General features: G+C 35.3%; 4 protein-coding genes across 4 annotated transcripts; 2 read left to right on the top strand and 2 right to left on the bottom strand.

Moving 5' to 3' along the window:
* Positions 1-350: 350 nt before the first annotated feature.
* On the bottom strand, positions 351-5,416 carry LOC122307241 (defective in cullin neddylation protein AAR3-like). The gene is made up of 9 exons (XM_043119980.1): positions 5,082-5,416; positions 4,289-4,421; positions 3,998-4,049; positions 3,695-3,770; positions 3,455-3,537; positions 2,926-3,022; positions 2,212-2,257; positions 1,013-1,101; positions 351-902 (listed from the first exon to the last, which is right to left on the bottom strand). Exons 1-9 carry the CDS (start codon positions 5,341-5,343, stop codon positions 565-567), a joined length of 1,176 nt encoding a protein of 391 aa, XP_042975914.1. The 5' UTR covers positions 5,344-5,416; the 3' UTR covers positions 351-564.
* A 2,726-nt stretch (positions 5,417-8,142) lies between these two features.
* On the bottom strand, positions 8,143-9,432 carry LOC122307242 (uncharacterized protein At5g19025-like). Its single transcript, XM_043119981.1, has one exon. The coding sequence runs from the start codon at positions 9,043-9,045 to the stop codon at positions 8,371-8,373; it is 675 nt and encodes a 224-aa protein (XP_042975915.1). The 5' UTR covers positions 9,046-9,432; the 3' UTR covers positions 8,143-8,370.
* A 3,523-nt stretch (positions 9,433-12,955) lies between these two features.
* On the top strand, positions 12,956-16,617 carry LOC122307625 (cyclic dof factor 2-like). The gene is made up of 2 exons (XM_043120619.1): positions 12,956-13,420; positions 14,946-16,617. Exons 1-2 carry the CDS (start codon positions 13,208-13,210, stop codon positions 16,242-16,244), a joined length of 1,512 nt encoding a protein of 503 aa, XP_042976553.1. The 5' UTR covers positions 12,956-13,207; the 3' UTR covers positions 16,245-16,617.
* Positions 16,618-20,226: 3,609 nt separating this feature from the next.
* On the top strand, positions 20,227-21,194 carry LOC122307666. Its single transcript, XM_043120696.1, has 3 exons — positions 20,227-20,623; positions 20,755-20,816; positions 20,893-21,194. The coding sequence occupies exons 1-3, from the start codon at positions 20,542-20,544 to the stop codon at positions 21,001-21,003; spliced, it is 255 nt and encodes an 84-aa protein (XP_042976630.1). The 5' UTR covers positions 20,227-20,541; the 3' UTR covers positions 21,004-21,194.
* Positions 21,195-21,628: the final 434 nt, after the last annotated feature.

Here is a 21,628-nt window from a genome sequence, read left to right as displayed (position 1 = left end):
TATTATTATAATTTTTTTAAATTTTCATATAAAATATAATAAATAATTCAACATTTTCAAATCTCAAAACGATAATAATATTAAAAAATAATATTCTAATAATATTTTATAATTTTTAAATTTTATTTTAATTTATCTCATCTCAATTCACTATCCAAACAGTAGGTGGCTAATTTTTAGGAAACCCTTCTAAAACTTAGAAAATTTTATATACATGATAGCATAGGCAATTAACAAATTTCAAAAATTGCAACATAGTGTGAGACAAGCAATGAATATCATTTGTGCTTAGATATTCGAAATATTTTGTGTATAGTAATTGATTATTGAAGGACAAACACAACCCTGTATTGATTTCCACATCCCTAAAAGGGCATTTAAATACTCACAAACAAACAATAAGAACCGTCAAAGATTTAAGATGATATATACATAAATACATACATATATATAAATATATATATATGATTATATCCCAAAGCCAAACAGATACGTGGATCCAAATATATCAACCCGCAATGAAATATTTCTCCATTGCAACTCAGGTGGCAAGGAGCTCTATGTTCAGGAAACTCTCCTTTCTCGATTCAACCGCAAATAGCCACGTGTTGAGAAAAGCCCTGCAAAGCCTTTTGACAAACAACCTTCAACTGCACACGGAGACTTGGAACAACACAATGGACTGTTATGTCTAACAATTTCCATGCAATCATCTGTGGTATTATTCCCAGGTGGATTATCCACCCAGTTTGCTGGTTGGTGACAAGTCAGCCTGATTCTCTTGAAACTCAAAATAGGATCCAGGTCTATTGAATGAGGGTGGCGGGTAGTTGAGGGCTCCATTTCATCTTGTTGAAGGTCCTCAGGTAATTTCCTCTTCAAACCAGGAAAATCTTTCAATCCTGTGACAAAATCACTGAGTTATGGAACCACAAATATATTTTATCCCAATACAATCCTGAAACTCTCCTTCAGAGGACAATTGCGGTCAACTACTACTTTGCAAACATACCAGGAAGAGGGTCATCGAGTTCGGAAGACTGGAATTCTAAATCACCACAGTTACAGAAGAAGTTAGCGTTATCATTAGTTCCCGAAACCCTGCAAGGCAAAAAAGACAAGGTTATTAATTATCTGATATCCCAAATTAACAAAAACAGAAAGAACTAGTCAATAAAAAAAAATCGAGTATAAAAAAGTTTCTCCCCCTTCCCCTGTGCATTATGATGTCCTTGCACAGTTTTCATCTAAAACAAAAGTACAACTGTCATAGAAGAGACCCATATGATACAATGGTCCATCACCGGACCTTAAAACCTTAGAATGAACTCCAGTGGAAGCTTTATTTTCCATCCGTGTCTGTGAGCTCCCAAAATATAACTAGAGACCTAAAATGGGGGTAACGTCCCTTTTCATAACACACACACACACACACACACACACACACACACACACACACATATATAACTAGAGGCTTAAAAATGCTTTTGTTTCCCCTTTGTTGCCTTTAGGTTACACATGCCTCTTCATGGTTTTTGAACCTATAACCTCACCTTCATCCCATTCTTGTAGGAGAATGAGGTGCCTCAGCTAGAGCTCATTTGAACAGAATTCAAAAATTAACAATTCTACCAAATACATAGCCTGAAGCAGCACACTCGCATCAACCGCTTTCTCAATTTTATGTATGGCTCCAAGTTCAATTTTAATATATCTGAGGAACTCAAAATTATCCCATTGAAAATGGCCTCCTTGAACTCCTTTCCTTTTCCATCTTGATCTCGATGTATATGAAAATTGAAAATACCAGGTACAGATATTAAAAAGTGCACCCTGTATCATCCTTTGCGCAATATCACTTTACAAAGCTACTCCCACAAAAGGAGAAAAGAGAGTGTTAAGTTTTCAGGCAAACAATATATAGGCTTAGTCAGATGCATACAAACACTTGTCTCAAACCCAAAGACACTGAGCAATGTGTCAGGAAGGCTGACCCCAATAGTTGGACAAAGGCTTTTATGGGGTTCAGTTTAAGAATTGAGACACATCCATGGTCTAAAAGGAGTAAGTATTTGGAAAGTTGATGAAGCAACATTTCAAAGATGAACGACAAACAATTTATGTTTTTTATGAGTAAGCTACAAATAAAGTTTGGAAATCATGTATCGCTTGGCATTCAGACTGAGAGAGAGAATTCATTATTTGGCAAACCTGTACATATGCTCAACAAAGTCATCTATTAGAACAGGCCAAGCACCTGGAAAAAGAAAGGAAAAGAAAAATTAGGCATTACCTTTTTCTCCTTTTATATAGATGGCACCAAGTCCTTCTACCAAGCCAATATGGTAAAACATAGAAGTCAAAATAAAGTGGAAGTTAAAGGACAAAAAAATAGGATGGTGTTGTTTGCCACCGTTTATTCATAACTCTCGTAATATTGTATGGAAAATACTTTAGCCACAAAAAGATTACACAAAAGTAAACCAACAAACTAATGTGGCTTGATGTGGTACGTCAGATTATAAAGTTTACTTTTATTATAAAGTAGATCTAACAAATTCCATGAAACCACATCTATTTGTGAGTTTATTGTGTGTAATCACTCTGTCTGTGGCAGTTTTCTTATTGTATACACCATACATATCATAAACTGTTATGACAACTGTTAATTTTAAGGTGAAATATGTCATATACCCTTGTGGCCTGATACTTTTGGGTTTTAAGACCCTAGTTTCAAAAGGTGGGCATTTGAGTGTAACTTCTCACTTTAAAAGGCCACTACCACTACTTAACACACAAAAGTCATCTACTAACACAATCACAACTATCATACAACATCTGTCACAAAGAAGAGATCAAATGTTCGCTATGCATTTTGCCACGACTGTCTTTGGAGACAACAAAAAATCTGGTGAATATTATTACCTTCAGGATCATAACCTTCCAGATTTTCGTGTACACACCGGCTGAAAGCTAAAACTTGCTGCCAAGTATCCTCAGAGATGTTATGTCGTTGATTTTTCTAGATGAAATTCAATAGATTATTTTTTAGAAAAAATGCACAACAAACATGATAATAATAGCAATAATGGAAGTTAAATCAAATCCATTAATATGTAGAGTATTCCCAACTTTAAAGTTATTGTGTTCATAACATAACCTATGCCGGTATGCCCTACATGAGGGACTACTACTGTTCCCAATCATAGCAATTGGCATGCACACAGTAAAAGCATTTATGTGAGCTCAATAAGGTGTATCATATGATACAATAACTGTTTCAAATTACTACTTGATTAATCTCAACCATTTCAAATTACCATAAACTAGCCATGTAATAAGAAATTACCATACGTTAGCATTACATCTGATTTTATAATGCTAGAATTTCTTGTGCATCAAATCTGTATAAATAGAAAAGCATGGCAAACTTCCAACATTAGACTTTGATTACCTCAACAAAGTCACACCATTGATTGAGCAGTCGAAATCTCCCAGCCAAGACTAACCTCCATGCAGTAACTGCCTTGCTTACAGCTGTAAACCATTCACCCCCCAAAAATAGGTTAAAAAGATGAGAAACCTCATAACAAAAATCTGTGATGCATATCTCCTGTATGTTATTGAACTTATTTCAATAGATATCCAGTAAGAATATTATAGGAAATCATGGGGAAAAGTGTCAAAAACTTACTGATGCTCTTTTGACCATTTTCACGGCACATGAAGAAAACAAAATCATAGAAGCGGGAGAACTCAGAAAAATCTACCTATATAAAACAAGAAAAAAGGGGCGAGGTAGAATCACAACATGCAAATCACAAAACTACAATACACATCCGACATACCGATAGTAAAAAAATCTAAAAGCACTTCATATGAGATGCCAATGCATATTTTATTTTACAAGAAAACGATTGCTTATTTTAAAATATCATTAAAGAACTTATCAAAAAAAATATATATCATAAAGAACTTCAAAGAAATGAAAACTCACCATCAAGACTAGCCGTGAAATGAGTATGACAAGTTCATCAAAAATTGAAATCCTGTCGAAGTAAACACAATAGCTGTAAAAAGGCTCAATGGCATACAACTACGTTCATATACAAATTTCTCAAGCATGCATTCTATCTATCAAAACTGACAGAACAGTTCATCCACAACATGCATGCCTACGGCAAATGCATGCTGTTCAAGTCTTAAATTAATCTGAAATAGCCTCTAATCCAACTTTATAAGGAACCTCCATGTTTTAAAAAGCTGCAAATGCAATAGACATTTATACCCCGTATCAACCCTTGACTCCACTAATTTTAAGAGCTGTGTCATTGCATCCCTTGAAATGTTAGACATCAGCGATTCATCATCTTCTTTGTAGCCCTCTCTCCCACTAACATATATACACCGTGATCTAATATCTGCAATAAAAGTCCACAAAACGAATAAACAATATGAACTCTTATTTTAGACTAACAATTATTATATAACAAATCATATAAATGATAAGAACTTTTCTCTGCCTGGCATTTCTCCATTTTCCCTTGAGTTCCCTCTAATATTTTCTTTAATTTTGCTTATTATCTCTCTTCTTCACATCCACAACTTAGAAAGTTATCTATAGTTTATGACTATATTGATTTTTCGGCTATCTATAGTTTGTGATTTTCCACAAGTTGATAAAAATATTGATAATATAATTTGTAGACGATATTTTATATTTTTTATATAGCATAATATACATTATTTAATTCTCTCACCCGAGAAAGATAAATTTCTGGATCGTCCCAAAGTTATATATCTAAAATTTTGAAATACAAGAATATATTTCCGTTTTCCACATTTCTCAGCGGCCAGAAGCAGCTTTTAACAATGCCCATTAAAAATTATAGAAACCCAGAAATCAATTCCCACACAGAGCATCATCATTTTTTAACCGAGCTAAAAAGAAGTGAAGAGGGAAATGGAATATTTTTGAATACGTGTATAGGAAAGTTGGAAACTTTAATGTTGAAAGCAATCAGATTATCATCAGAAATTGAAACTGGAAATAAAGAGAATTCAAGAAGGCGAGGAATTACCGCAGTACCGTCGGTAAATCTCGATGATGTCGAAGTGATTCGACCCGGAGGAATCCATGGGATGGGCCAAGTGGTTGGAAATTCCTGCGAGCAAGGGTTGTCGGTGGGATCGGTAAATCGAAATCTTAGAGGGAAGTGGAGAAGAATCGCTTGGACCTAGAGTCTCTATCTCCCTCTCCCTCTCTGTCTCAGTATAATCATACGCAGAGTCGCAGACTATGGGATTTTCGGTTATAAACTCTAAACTTATATGTAGTTGCATTTTCAAGGAGCCAGTTCTTTTTTAGTTTTCTCAAACGGTAATCCTTGCCAATTATCTATCTTAATAAAACAAAGAAATTCAAACCTGAATTAACTCAATATCATAGATATTATAGAATTCATATGTTTTACGCAAACTTTTTAAAACCGGACAAAATTACGTGCTAATTTTTGTTTTTGTTTTTGTTTTTGTTTTCGTCTTTTTTACGTAAAAAAATTTTTAAAACCAGATAAATATGTAGCCTTTTATCCTCACACGCAACCTTGGGCCACTGCACCCACATGGTTTAAATTTCAAAACCCAATTTCCGAAGCTCTGCCACGGAGCTACCGAAGCGTTTAGGTGAATGAAGAACAAGTTTCTTTACAGAGGAAGCATAAGGTGAGAGCATCAAGTCGGCCATTCGAGTTTTTCCTGGCCCTTCAATGGCTGCTGCCTAGGTGCTCACTTTGGTAGCAAGTTTCCCAGTAAATCAACCTTTATATAACTATGTTTGGTCGTTAAACTAAACTTAATTCATTTCAACTCATTTTAAAATGTTAAACTCATCTCAATTTTAAAAAGTTAAATTCATTTTAATAGAATTTATAAAATATTACTATTCACAATTCAAGTTAACTCATTTCAACGTCCCAACCAGCCGTAAAGAACTAAAAATGGGACATTTTGCCATCCCAGATATAGCAGTTCCTTCATAATAAGGACTCAGTAGGAGGAAGGTTGAGCTAAGCTCAAACAACAAACTCTCTTCGCGCCTCTAAAGATTACAACGATTACAGTGTACGGTTACATCATCGCATCCCAACAAGAACAATTCCCATTTCTGAAATGGCATCCCTAAACAATTTCTTCAGGTCCAGTAACCATGCCTGTTAACTTAATTGCACTATGGCAGTCGCTACAAATCCGATGGCTCGGCACAACTTGCAGTGGAGTCCGATCAACTCACAGTAATGATCAACTTGACAAAACCACCCTCAAAGTGCAAGATCTCAAACAATTCAAACACCTACCCCAACCTTTTATTAGAAAGGTGGAAAACAGAGTAATATCTTTAATGCCTGATTCAGGGGAAAGGAATAGACACAACCTGGTTTGAAGGAACAAAAAAATGATTGTAGCCACCATGAAAATTAGAAGAGGACTCGGAGAGTGTTTTCCTTACTGATACAAAATAACATAAAGCTTAGGCATGCCAACGATGGGGAACATATCTACCTGCATATTCATCTGCATCATAATCTGCAGTACATATAATATCTTTCACTGTTCTAGGCAAGTTGGTAAATCCACTGTTCTTCGTTATTGTTATCAAGACATAGGTTAGGCTTGTCACTGATAAAATACATGTAATCAAATTGGGAAAATCTAATGGGAGAAGAAGCAGAAGAAATTATGATAGTTAAACAATAAAATTAAATAAATATTCTTTAAGCAATGTCCAATAACGACCATGAAGGTGAATAACACCAGAGTAGAATGACTGATTGCTTAAAATATATCATAAAACCAGATGATGATCACAACCTTCCAACTAGCCTTTGGGTTTGCCATTGCCTCAGGCCCTCAAGGAATGATCTCACCACCATGAGAGAACAATATCATTTGAAGGCGTGAGGGAGTGATATGCGTGACAACAGGTAAAGATGATAACACGCATAGCATACAGATTATACGAGGAAATTGAGTGCAAGTGAACAAGGAAACCTTGCTTTACAACAGGCCTATCAACCCTAATAATTGTACTGCAACATTCGTCTAGGTTGTAAAATATTTCTGCTCCTCAGAATGCTAAGAGGCTAAGAGCTCACACTCAAGTTTCATTGCAAACATAGGGATTTAAAACTTATCAACCTTACAAAAACTAGAAGCAACCTAATTATCAAAAACTTTCTTACACTAAAATCACGACGCAATTAACCCTTCAGGACACTAGAATGTATGTATGGCCACAGCACAGGATTATAAATCAAGATAAACTTTGGTGTTACGTTGACAGCAAAAGGAGGAGATCAAAGAACTTGGCGTGTTACATGCAGAATAAGGACCTAGATTAACATGATTAGTAGGGAACCAAAACGAGGCAGTACACTTCGAAGCACATATCATCATTGAAGAACACTTGATTCGTGAATAAGCCCAGACTTTGAAAGATTAATTTCATACAACCCCCAATTAAAGCCTCAGAATAATCTTGGGTGGTCATGCACAGGTGGCATTTCCAGAATGTTTTTGACAATTGATGAGCTTTTCAATGGCTTACTGATTAATGGGGAATGCACAAATGATCAATTATGTCATAGATAATCAAAGGAATTAGGGTAGCCAGTTACATCTTTTCAAAAGTCTGTTAATAATTATAAGCCAACATGAAATGATCAGGTAGGAAGTCATAATTAACTATGCAGTGTGGTGCAAACATGGATAGAAGGAATGAATCATGCCACACATGCTGATTCCGTCCAATGTCTGTGATCCTGTTGTGGATCCCATCTAAATCTTTCCTATTACAATTCACACAACAATCAACAAACGGAACTGCTTTCTGTGCCGTCGTCGGGCATAACATCTACATTACATTGACTTCGTAATTATAAGATGCTTAGTATTTCAGAGTTCTAATTTTTTTTGGAAAGTTTCAAGAACACGAGAAGGGGCAAGGCTTAGTGGGAATTGTCTCCGAAAATTATTAAATATATTTAAAAAAATTACCCCGTTCTTTAGGTTACTAACTTTAAGAACATGCATAGCCTGCCAAAAACATCAATGAACCATAACTTTTGAAACGGAAGCTTAAAGTATCAAAAGATCTTAATATGTCCTAAAAATATTATAAACTAAATGATTCTTATATTCCCCACCGTAACCAATGGTATATAATCCTTACAACTTATTGCCAAGAGCTTATTTAAAGACAATATAGATCCGAAAGAGATTAACCCGAGAAGGCTCTTCTCTCTCTCTGTATTATGGTTATTACTGTATTCCGATTATCCTCGGTGTTGAATAACACCAACCACATCAATCCTACCTTTTGTTCTTCCGATGCTTCTTCGGCCCCGGAACTTCCAATCTACCAACAGAACACCCACACCTCCCTCGGAAAACAAGAACTGCTCTTCCATTAGGCGGTGCCATCTTCTTGAGCTCTGCCTCCAATTCCCGGTGGTGGTCGCGTGGCAATTCAAATAGACCCTTCTTCACTCCTCCATCTTTAACCAAATTAGACGAGCTCTTCACACACTCCTCTGTCTCCAACTGAATATCGAACTCTGCCTTCTTCCTCAGTCCCTTGCAATTCGGATTCCCACACTTCCGGCTAGTAAATATCACAACTATCCAGACAGCCAGTGCAGTACAACAAACGCTAAGTCCTATAGAACCATATAACAACGGAGCAGTAGAAACTTCCTCTTTAACAAAAGAAACAATATCTCCAACAATTCCGACAAGCTCGACGGCCACAAACCTGATATAAGGGAACAGCAAAAACCCGCAAGCGCCAATAACCGCTATAAGGATTACTATATATATTACCACCGATCGAGATCGATCACAAACTGGAGTTTTCGAAGAACTCGCCCAATGGAGAGCCTTTCTATTCCTCGATAAAGAATTACTTAGCCTTGATTTCGCGTCAGCCATGGCTGTGGGTTGGTCAACGGAGTTGCAGACCGAGATTGAACAATGGAAATAGACCATTTCAAACGGAGCCCAGAAATTGAAGCCAATCTCTGATTGAAACAAATCCAAACAAATAAATCAGAGAACCAGATCGAACACCCAAGATTCTAGACCCAAAACCCAACCGATACAGTAGACGGAAAGGCCGAATGAACAAGGAATTCGAATCCACCTTCAGATCGGGATTTGTCGGAGCCTATAACGATAGCAAAACTCACATCAAACACATCCGACTGAATCCAAATAATAGCTAGAATTCGCTAGAGATGGTTGTGATTTTAGGTGTGTGTGGATTGGGTTAGGCCGGCTTGGGACGTTTAGAACCAGAGGAAGCAGAGCGGACAAGAAAGAGTCATTATAGTGCTGTATCTCTCTTTCGAGAGAGAGAGAGAGAGAGAGAGAGAACGAGAGAAATGAAGGACACGCTAATAAACACGTTGCGGGTGGAGTTCTTCGTGGGCTAAAACGTCATTCGGCTTCTCGAAAATGGGCTTTCTTTTATGGAAAAAAAATTACTCAAAAGTCAGAACAAAATGTTGGTGATTTGGTGGGGACACTACTCTACTCTACTCTACTCCCACTGCCCTATAAACTGGTCCATGGGCTTGGCCCACTTCTTTTTCCTTTTCTCTTATTGGGCGTAAAAAATTGTTAATAAATGGTACTTATAAATCAAACAAAATAGAGGCGTTTAGCATGAGATTTTTGAGGAATGAAAACGTCAAATATCAGAACCACAAAAGTAAACGAAAAACTACTGCAAGTTGGCCCATTCCATAATTCTTTAATTTAACGAGGTTTGAAATTCTAGAGTACCTTGAAAAAATCTTCATATCAATTAAATCTCATTACGTCAATCAAAATTTCAAAGTGTTAGGTATAGAAGTTGTTTGGAATTTTATCTATATCTTATTATTATAAATTTTTTAAATTTTTATATAAAATATAATAAATAATTTAATTTTTTTAATTTTAAAATAATAATAATATTTTAACAATATTTTATTTAACTTTTAATTTTTATCTAAAATCATCTTATCTCATTTCTAAATCCAAACGAGTCCTTAACCTATTATATTAGTAGAGATTAGTTCTCCTAATATTTTTATTTTTTTAATCTCATTTTCACCTTAATTTATTTTATCAAATAAAATAAATTATCACTAATCAGTCTTTCCAACTTCAATTTTTCGAATAAAAAATAGCTATATAAAGCAGACTTTATAATACTTATAAATTTTATTTTATTTAATAAATATTGTAGAGTTATCTCCTACGTCTATTTATAAAATATTGATAATAACGTATTGACTTGAAGCAGCAATAATAGGTGGATATGAAATGTTAATGATTGGAGCCTAAGATGCTGGAAGGCCAAAGTCGTCTTTATGCCTTTATGCGGACTCGTTAGGTGGTTCAACTAATTAACATTTTGTCCCTAAACACACAATTACTCAATGTACTTTCTTCATAAAGTTATAATAGTTGTATATATTTATTGATTTTGTTTCCCCCTACCTACCAATATGAACTGCTCTCACGTTCGTACAGCACCTTCCATATAATATAATGAAAGAGTAATGCCAAGTAAAAATTTTAAATGGGTAAATCTTGTATAAGTCTTTCGTAAAAATGTAAATTCTACTGAGAAAAAATAAATTTTTTTAATTCCAATATTTTTATCCAATATTCTATACATAAAAGAAAAATATAGTTACATGTACAATTATGCATTAATGTGATGTGATTGGTCAAAAAGTAAATTTTATTAAAAATAATGTTAATTTAATTTTAAATATGAATAAATCTGTATCAATAAATAAATTAGTATGCGATTGTACTTGTATATAGTAAAATTCATATATAAAATAGGCCGAAAAAGATGAAGAAAAACGAAAGAAAAAAACAAAGAATACCAACTGAGGCCTTATGTTTAAAGGCCCATCTAACCTTGGGACGGCTCATTTGATAAAGGCAATAACCAAGCATGCCTTGGACCCAGGCATCAGCAAAAAATTGATGCTAAGAAGTCATCGTGACAACTTTTAACGCCCATGATCCATAGTTTTTGGGCTCTTCACGGATGGCTATTGAGAAAAGGCACATGTGATGAAGTTCATTCCACATTTCCCTTTTATGAGGATGAGCATGTTCTTAATTCCAATCCGTCCAATCACCTAAGCCCATTTGGGCTCTTGGATTTTTAATAGATTTTAATAAACTTCTCGCTAACAAATTGTCCACTATTTCATCAAAATTAGTGATATTTATCATTTAATGATATTTTTAAAATTTAAATAGTAAAATTTATCTTTAAATTAAAATCAATTGAACGTGGCTGGTTACAAGTGAGAAAATAAAAAATAATAATATTTATAATTATAGAATGCATAAATGCCATATAATATATTTGAAAAAATTAAATAAATATTAAGTTCACATGATAAATAAATAAATTTTTAATAATAAATCTTAATTTTTTTAAAAATATATATATAATATTTATATACTCAATTGATAATTATCCGTCAGAAATATACGTATTTTAAGTTGAAGTCGTCTACATAAATATATATAGTTCGTCGGAATACACGTGTTGGTGCCAGAGGAAAGCTGGCTGGGTTCCAACCAGGAGAAAAGCTCAACCACTAGCAGAAGATTCCTTTTTAGTTTAGGTGCTGGCAAAAGTCCAGGACAGGCTTCACACGTGTATTACATTGGACACTTGTTATCAGTTCATAGGAAGGAGGGACTGAACGGATGAGCTTTGAGGCTGAGGAAGGGGGTCCAGTTTTTTCACTTTCACTTACTTTTTGGTTGCGGGGCCCACAGTTGGAGCATGTGATGAAGTGGACTTTGCTGCTGGATGCTGGGACCCAATGCCGCAGATAAAAAATAGGCTTCATACACCTTTCTACGTACGCTCGGAAGTCGGAAGAATGCCATACGGCTAGGAAGAACTCGGCAAAAATATCGGTGAACTCTCGCGGACAATAAAATAATAATTATAATTATAAAACTCTTCGCTTTGCCAAGAAGAAATCGTGTTGACAAATTGGTATGAAAAGAAAAATAGCTGTCACAATTTGATTACTTTTAATTATGAGTTTTATTATATATAATTATTTTTATATATTTTTTAAATATTATATTAATGTAATTGATTAAAATATTTATTATATATTAAATAAAAGAGGCGCAACTTATTATATTAATAAAGTGTATAAAAAATATATAAAAATAATAATATATCGTTTCAATAATAATGATATTTAATATTTTTTAGACAGTCGGTAATTTAATTACTCATTCATTTTAACAAAAACCTTTTCAAGCAAATAAATAAATTCATCTTGAAACTTTCATATATTGAATTTGTGGATAACTAAGGAAGAAAAACAAAAAACCTATTTTTACGATGGAAATGGTAATAATATATTTAAAAAAATTGGATTCACAAAAATTTAAATTTAAATTAAGGAAAAAAAAAAGTAATGGTGGTGAAAGGACTGAATTGGGATGGATTCAACATTTGGAAACGGGTTATTAGATTTGCAAAGGTCGCATTTTGCGCAGAAAATAGAGAGCAAAAGGGCGTAGGCCATTGGCCAACTTACGTTATCATCCACTTGTGGCCTTAAAAATAGACAAAAGTAACCCATAAAAAGAATAAAAAGCAAGCAGGATATTTTAATGAGAAAAAAAAGGGGTTGGCGAGTTTTCAAAGAAGAGTCGCCGAGGGAACAGAAAAAATTAAGAAGAAAAAGAAAAAGAAGATGCTGAGTAGGATTGGGGGGAGAGTGGGGTTGGGAAATTTGCAATTTGGCATCCAACCAAATGTGTTTTGTTATGGCAAACCGAAAGAAAAAGAGTGAAAAAGAGAATCAAAAAGAGATGTAGAAAGGAGAACAGATCATTTTAAGTCCACAAAACCAGACTTGTGGCTGAGAATTCTCCCCCCTTCCTTAGCCTGCTGACGTGTCATCCCACCTGCCCATTACGGGTTCATCAAAAGAAACGTATAATCGAACAGACGACGACGACAACGCCACACTCGTTAACTCGCACACAACGTGTCAGATCTCTACCTCTCTCTCTGTCTCTCTCTCTGTGGGTATTTTTTTTTTTTTGGAGGAAAGAAAATAAGAAAGACAAACACAGGAAGCAGAGACAAGGAGAAATGTCGGAAGCAAAAGACCCTGCGATCAAGCTCTTCGGGAAGACGATCCCGGTGCCTGAGATCCCAATCAACGGTTCCATAGACTCTTCCGGAGCTCCAGCTCCGTCGTCGGGTCCTGTGGTTGACGATAATATCGATCAGGACCACTGTTCGACCAACTCTTCGCCGGAGGCCAATACGGACAGAGATGGAGAACAGCGAGCCGCTGAGAAGGTTAGGGATACGGTTAGCTGCTTTTGATTCTGTGAGCGACCCATAATTCTTAAGATGGGAAAAATTAGTGGGTTGCTCTTAGCTGGGGGCTTGGTTTGGAGATTTTGTTGACTTGGAATGGTAGGGTAGTTTTGTTTGTAGATGATGGTTAGGGGTTTCTGGGTGTGATTAGGCGGGTTTAGTTGTTATTGATGAGCTTTTGAATGGGTTTGGGTTTTATTTTATCTATATTATGTTTTGCATCAGCATTCAAAGAAGAGATTTTTGGACATGTTATTTGATTGGGGCTTGATTGGTCGTAGAAATAAGCATATTATGATTGGTTTGCTTGAGGTAGTTTAGGTAAATTTTGATCGGTTTGGAGATTGCTGGTCTACTATTTTTATGGATTACTATAATTTACGAAGTGATTTCTGCTGAACTACATTTGGTCTTCAGTTTCTGGATTTTGGATATTGGCTTCTTACAAGATTTCATCTATGCTTTTATTTCTTTTATCGAAGACATCAAATTTTGACATTTTAGTGGTTATGGTTTTTCGGTCTAACAAAAATTATTGGATTTTTTTTCTTGATATTTATTTTAGCAATATAGTGTCAAAGGTTAAACAATTTTTTATTTTGATCATTTTCTCTGGTTAAAATCTGGACGTGGAAAATGCTATTTCCAACTGACATCTTAAATTTTGCAAGAAGTTTCCAATTCTAAGATTCTGTAGTCTAAATTCATTCCATTATAGTCTGGAGTTTCATACTGCTTGGAATGGCTCTCTTATATTGAGAAACGATTTTTTTGACTATTGCATACCAGTGTTGCTGTCCACTTTTAGCATTGCCTTATTAATCTTGGATCAGTAACTCCTTAGGTGACTTTTGAGTACTCGGTGTACCAGTTGTCTAAGCTGTGCATGGAGAGAGTATTAAAGAAGTTTTTGCCAATTTTGCTGCTTACTCTTCCTCCACGATGTTAACACATCCTTTAATCCTCCATTAGAGTAGAAATCCATAACACTGAAATTTGAATCTTATGGAAAACATTCCGAACCTAGCCTATTGCAGCAGTCAGGTTATCATGTATTTTTGTAAGTACCCTGGCAATAAAGCAAGTGTTATATTTCACTTCAATCTTAACATCCTAGATATCCATGACCCCTGATGGTTGAGCCCTTTTTAGGTAACTGTGATGAGTTTGAATCTTGTCATAAGTGCTTCAAAGAGTTCAGTTCTATATTACTTTTTCTGGTGTGTTTTTGTCTTGCAACTACTGAACTTTGGTTCCAAAATGACAGTATTTTTACTAGTGTGTGACTTCTGTTGTCAGTTGAATATGTAATTGTATGCAATAATTAGTCCAGGTTTGGATTTCTTTTTGAAGTGGTAAGCAGATTTTATATTCAAAGATTCCAGTGAATGTTAGTCTTCCATGGTATTTATTTACTTCCCTGAAAATGTTCTTGTTATGTTTATATTTCTCATCTGCTTATCTTTAAAAGTTCTGTTCTCATTGGGAATTTTTGTCAATTCAGGACGTATTGGGAGAAAAACCATCTGAGAATAAGCAGGAAGGCCCTGGCCCTCCTGTATCTTCAGAAGAATTAACAAATCCAGATGTAACCTCAGGAATAAGTGAGAACTCTAAAACACCCCCTGTTGAGAAGAATAGTGCTACCTTAAAACCTTCAAAGAGTGAAGAAGAACGTAGCGAGTCTAGTAATTCACAAGAAAAAACCCTGAAGAAGCCTGACAAGATCCTTCCATGCCCCCGCTGCAATAGCATGGACACCAAGTTCTGTTACTACAATAATTACAATGTCAACCAACCTCGGCACTTCTGCAAGAACTGCCAGAGATACTGGACAGCTGGTGGGACAATGAGGAATGTTCCTGTGGGAGCAGGTCGTCGCAAGAACAAGAATTCTGCTTCTCACTACCGCCACATAAATGTCTCTGAAGCTCTCCAGAATGCTCAAACTGATCTTCCAAATGGAGTCCACCATCCATCATTGAGACCTGACGGTACTGTCCTCACATTTGGCTCAGACGCACCCCTTTGTGAATCAATGGCTTCTGTGTTGAACCTTGCTGATAAAACAATGAGGAACTGCAAACAAAATGGGTTTCATAGACCTGAAGAGCTAAGGATTCCGGTTTCTTATGGTGGTGGAGACAATGGAGACGATCCTTCAAATGGAGCTTCGGTCTCAACTTCAAATTCAACTGATGAGCCAGGCAAAACTGGATTGCAGGAGCAAGCAATGAGGATTTGTCAGGGGTTCCCACCTCAAATTCCTTGCTTTCCTGGTGCTCCTTGGCCTTATCCATGGAACTCAGCTCAGTGGAGTTCCCCAATACCACCACCTGCTTTCTGCCCTCCAGGCTTTCCTATGCCATTCTATCCTGCTGCAGCTTATTGGGGGTGTACTGTACCAGGCACTTGGAGCATGCCATGGCTTCCTCAGCCAACATCTCCAACCCCAAACTCTGGTCCAAACTCTCCAACCTTGGGGAAACACTCGAGAGATGAGAATGTTCTTAAATCAAGCAACTCTGGGGAGGGGGAACCGCTAAAAGAAAACAACACCGAGAGATGCCTTTGGATTCCAAAGACATTGAGGATTGATGACCCAGGAGAAGCTGCAAAAAGCTCTATATGGGCGACACTGGGAATTAAGAATGATAAGGCTGATTCGATTAGTGGAGGAGGACTCTTTAAGGCATTCCAATCAAAGACTGACAAAAAGAATAACATAGCCGAAGCCTCACCAGTCTTACAAGCCAATCCGGCAGCATTATCCAGGTCACTCAACTTCCACGAGAGCTCGTGAACAGGTAGCCTAAAATTCTGTAAACAGTTTATGGTGGTGCAGACAGAGTGGTGGTGTTCAACCAGTGCATTTAAAGTGCCATCAATTTTGTATGCCATGGGATCATTATGAGTTCAGCGGCCCCATCCTGAGAATGTAAAACCAGTCCAAATTACGAAGAGCAGAGGAGGATTATATATCCTACCACATCCACTTTTTGAGAAGATAGCCACTTCAATTTAGTCGTAGGAACTGTTTCATGTTTTCTGTAAGATGTTTTGCTGAGTTCATGTACATATTTCTAGATGAAATAGTGAGCGCTAGAACAAAGTGTGCCAAAATCCTGTATGTGCTTAAATAAATTTGGGAATTTATTTCGACGCGGGTGTTTTTACGACTGTCTTTCTAAGGAGTCCAAATCTTGTGGCTCCACATTCCCTGATTTGTAATTCTGGGACATCAAAATCGCACCCATATTCAGAGCTAACTCTCAGTTGACAAAGAAGAGCTCATGGTCTATTTCTCTACTTAACCAAATTTATGAAGTTTTCCACCACTAATTTATAAATATAAAGGGAGTAAGGGATCATAGATATTCAACTAAATTTCGGAAACGAAAGTGCTAAAATTTGAGATCATCTTAAACGTTTTATATAAGATGTCTGCAACTAGCATGGAGATTGATGAAAGACTTTTTATTTGGCTATTTTATTTTCTGGAAAAGTACAAGAATACAATTAAAGCGGACCCAAATCAAGCCAAAAGGGTAACTTTCGTTGTCAAAAGTTACAACAGCTCTGCCAGTGCAAGAAAGAATATGGAGGTACCCCTAAGAAGAAAGAAAAGCTTTTGTAGGTCCTCTCAACTTGATTGGAAGATAGACTTGGATTCTTATTACAAAAGGCCAACCACCTTGCCCTTTCCCAACCCAAGAATCCAAACATCAAGCACCAAAGCTGGAAAGCTGACCATAAAGTTTTCCTTTCGTCACTACTTGCAGCATTCTTTTCTCCTCCTCCTTCCGTAATCCTTTTAACAAGTTCGTACCTTTCATTCAATTCAGCAAAATCAACAGAATATGAAAAAAGGTTAACAATATAAAAGAAATATAAATTATCAATCCAAACCACCAATTGATTTCGAAAATTGAAATCTTGTTTGTTGGCGATTGTTTTTATCATCCCAAATCACATTATTTATGTGACATACTACCAAATGAATAGTCACTCAAAATGTATCACTTTAATAAGTGCGACTGGAAATGACAAAATCAATAATGAAGAGTAATATTGCTATATGGAGATAACAAAATCTCTGATGATCAATAGATAATCACTTAAAATCCATCAAGCTGACATTTGGCATTTTAAACAAAAGAGGCCACCATGTTAGCTAGCGTGCCGGGGGTTGTTTTTTGGGACCAATGCATGCGTTGCCCCATTACCTCCTCTTGGCTTCTCTCTTCTGCCTTGTCTTTTTCTTGTTCTTTCGGTTGCCCACTGCATAGAAGGCTACTCTCTCTCTCTCTCTCTCTCTCTCTCTCTCTCTCTCTCTCTCTCTCTCTCCACATATATGTGGCTGAAATTCGTTGTAGTAACTAAGGTGTGTAACGAAGATTATTAAAGGTAGACATGAATATAGGACTCTTAAACTGTCAACTCTATCAATGGGGTTTCATAATTCTTAATGAAAACCATCTGTTTATGTCTACATATTTTAATCACAAATAATTTTATAACTGTATTGATGATCTCTGTCTATATAGAATATAGATTATTTTCTACATGATCCTTTCGAACCATCTAAACTTGAGGGATCTTGCCCACACACATATATGACCCAACAAATCTTATTACATGTGAGCCACTTATTCATTTCTTATTGGCTAATATATATGTATCAAAGGAGATACAAAAAATTAGTCATGCTCCTCGAATTAGCCATATTATTTATGTTCTTTCCCTTAGCCTATATAAAAGATAAGTTCTAAGAGACCGTTTGGTTATGCATATGACATAAGAAATCTGTGAATAATAATGAGATAGTTTGTAAATAATAGTTAAATAGTTTGAGTTAAAATATTTTATGAGATTTTGAAAAATGAGAGAGAAAAACTTGAATAAAAATATTATAAAGTTAAAATATTGTTAGAATGTAATTTTTTTAATATAATTTTTGTTTTGAGATTTGAAAAAGTTGAATTATTTTTTGTATTTTGTAAAAGCTTGAGAAAGTTGTAATGATTAGATAAAATAATTGTAAATTTGAAAATTCAAAATTAAAAAGTGCTTATATTTAAATAGTATTTAAATATTAAGATGAGTTAAAACTATATGTAAAATAAAACAGGGCCGGCCTAAATCTTCTAATAATACCACGAAATCACCTTAAAAAATATGGTGAGAAGCCATGGACATTGGAAGTAACAAACTTCAAGGTTGAGGATGGAAATGGTCATTAGGAGAGAGGAGAGTGGAGGTCAGGTAGGTAGGAAGAAAAGGAAAATGAAGAGGGTAATATTGGTACGTTCAAGAAGATAAGAGATGAGAAAATTAAAAACAATATGATGATTTTAACATTTTGATGAGTCATTCATTCCCTGAGAAGTTCTGGAAAGGGGAAGATCGAGTAAAGAGGTGGGTGAGGATTTGATGGTTTGAGATAGGGAGAACAGATAGATGAGAGCATGGCTCTCTAAAAATCTTCTGCTATGAAATAATAGGTATATTTAGTGGGGTTGCTGCTGGTACATTTAACATTATTACAAGTTAGTAAAATAGAGTTTTCTTTGGAAAGAAAAGCCGAACCATTGGTAGTTGAGACTGCAAAGTCATGGAAGATTACAATGTATTGGAAGTGCATGATGACTGTGTGATCCATTACTATCTCTCATCCTTATAAATTTAATCAAATGTCAATAAAATAACTAATATTTCAGATGAAAGCCATTTAACAAGATAGAGTTGGAAAGGGAAAGGTCACCACTTTGCATAGAAAACAAGTTTATCCACAAGGAATTAAGTAAATTGAAAAAGATCGAGAAATATTTTAATCAGAAAATGATTATACAAAAATAAACTCATAAAGTGACGTAACTTAATTTGGTATGTATATTAAATTATAAAATTACTTTTATTGTAAAGTAAATTTAACGGATCATGCAAAATCATGTCAATTTATGAGTTTATTTTTATATAATCCCTTTGTTAATGTTCTTCACCTTTACAAATACAAAAAACACACATCTCGATCATTTTTCTTTCCATTCATCGTTTTATGTTCTTGCAAACATAGATGCAAAATACAAATTAAAAAAAAAAAAAAATTCTCTCAAAATAGTTAAGAGTTTCTAATATGCAAACAAATTTCGAGAGATCTTATTCGTTTTAAAGGTGACATGTGCTGTTTACTTTTCAGAGCATATGAGCAGCATTCTTTAGACTTTCACGTGCTGTGAACTCTGTTAATCTAAATGCACTCGCCATGATGCCGGAGAATACCCGACTTATAACCCTGTATCAATGTAAGATAAGTTTTGTAAAATCTTATCGACATTAATCATGTTCTCTATCTACTTTTATAAACAAGTTTATCAGTGAGTAATTAAGCAAATTGAAAAGGATAAATACTTTGATCAGAAAATGATTATACAAAAATAAATTCAAAAAGTGATGCAATTTGATGTGGTATGTATATTAGATTGTAAAATTATTTTTATCTAAACACAAAACTTTATCTAACTTTTTCAAACTCTCAAATAAAACAGAAGAAACAATACAATTTTTTTCAAATTTCAAAATAAAAATAATATTTAAACAATTCTTATCTTTGTAATATTTTTATCCAATTTTGTTTTCTATTTCTTTTTTCTTTTTGTTAAAAATCAATAAAATAACATAAATTAAATTATTTTATTATTATTCACAAATTATTCCACTATTATTCACATAATTCTCACAATTTTTCATCTCATTACATTGTCGAGCAGATTTTTGTAAGTCTCTGGTTAGAAGCTCCTCAAGAAGACCTATTACGGTCATCTCTTTTTCTTGGAATGGAAAATGATAATTAGCCACTCGAAAAAAACAAGTCTAGCAGATAGTGATGAGCTCGAAGATCCTTTCTCGTTGACAATGACATCTTCCCTAAGATGTTTCGAATTTCAAGAAAAAACCTTTTCATCAGAAACTCGTAACTATAAGAGTAGGCTTAATTCGGAAGGAAAAAACACCCATTTCTCTTCTTTCTGGAACTTTTCCAGTGGAAGTCCCGTAAAATCCGAGCTCGGATTCAGAAATCTATCTACCCGTTTCTCAGAATGGCACCAGAAATATTGGGTCGGTCATGTCATTTCAGGATCCTTCAAGTTTCATCTCTTCTGCTTCTGTGTTTATCTCATGGTATTACACTGTTAGTCTGTTAATATTACTTTAGTTTATGCCTTCTCATTTTCCTGGCAATCAATTCCGTTTGATTTTTTGTCTTCTACTTCGGTCCCTTTTTCATCACACGTTTTCTTGTCGATTTGAAGGATTCGGAAGTAAAGTGATGGAGACCGTTGAGCATGGAGATTCCAGTACCGTTCAAGTAGAGGTTGGTATAAATTTATTTTGAGTTTATACAAAATAGGATTATGATTATAGTTGTTTCACTCCGTAATGTTGTCCAGGAAACTGTAGTAAAATCGAGGGAGATGATAGAAGTGATGGATTATCCAGATCCTGGGGCAAACACTAATCCGAAAACTGGGCACCTTTTCAGCCCTCCTCCACGAGCGTAATCAAGGTTATCAACAATAGAATTACAGAGATTGTAAATTTCTTTTATTTCCCTCTCCCCCTCCCCCTTAAACCACGCTTGTGTATGGATATGAGTAGGTAGTGTCGTTGAGAAGGTTAAGAGTTGTTTATGCTACTAAACGTTATATTTTCAAGTATAATAGATGAATGGGATATAGGATTTGCTTGTTGATCTTGATGCTCGAAGAGGTTTTGGATTCTTTCATGTTCTTCTTCAACTGTGCAATAAAGCAGTACGCTAATGCCTGTCCTTGTTGTCGTGTCCAAGTAAACACGCATAGAATAACAAGTTTGCTCTGAGATGAGAGGATCGAGTAGTAGCGCTGGTGTGTAGGACATTGCATACTCTCTACACTGTTGGTTGATTATGGGCATAGAAAAGTTGTTCCGAACATGAACACCAGTTTACTCTCGTAAGGACAATCTATGTAGCATACGTGCCTCTCCTGTTATCCATTACAATATTAACGATTCAAACTTCTACTACTTATTTCGATGCCCTCGAGGCTATAGCCAAGGTGTAGGTAGATAAACTGGGTTTTGTTGCAAAAATGATGCTCCCTAGGCGCTGGATCATATTCTCCAACAGAGATTTCAGAGCTGCAC

The sequence above is a fragment of the Carya illinoinensis genome, chromosome 4 (genome assembly GCF_018687715.1).
Source record: "Carya illinoinensis cultivar Pawnee chromosome 4, C.illinoinensisPawnee_v1, whole genome shotgun sequence".
NCBI classification, from domain to species: Eukaryota; Viridiplantae; Streptophyta; class Magnoliopsida; order Fagales; family Juglandaceae; genus Carya; species Carya illinoinensis.
This window is presented reverse-complemented; position numbering and strand designations above follow the sequence as displayed.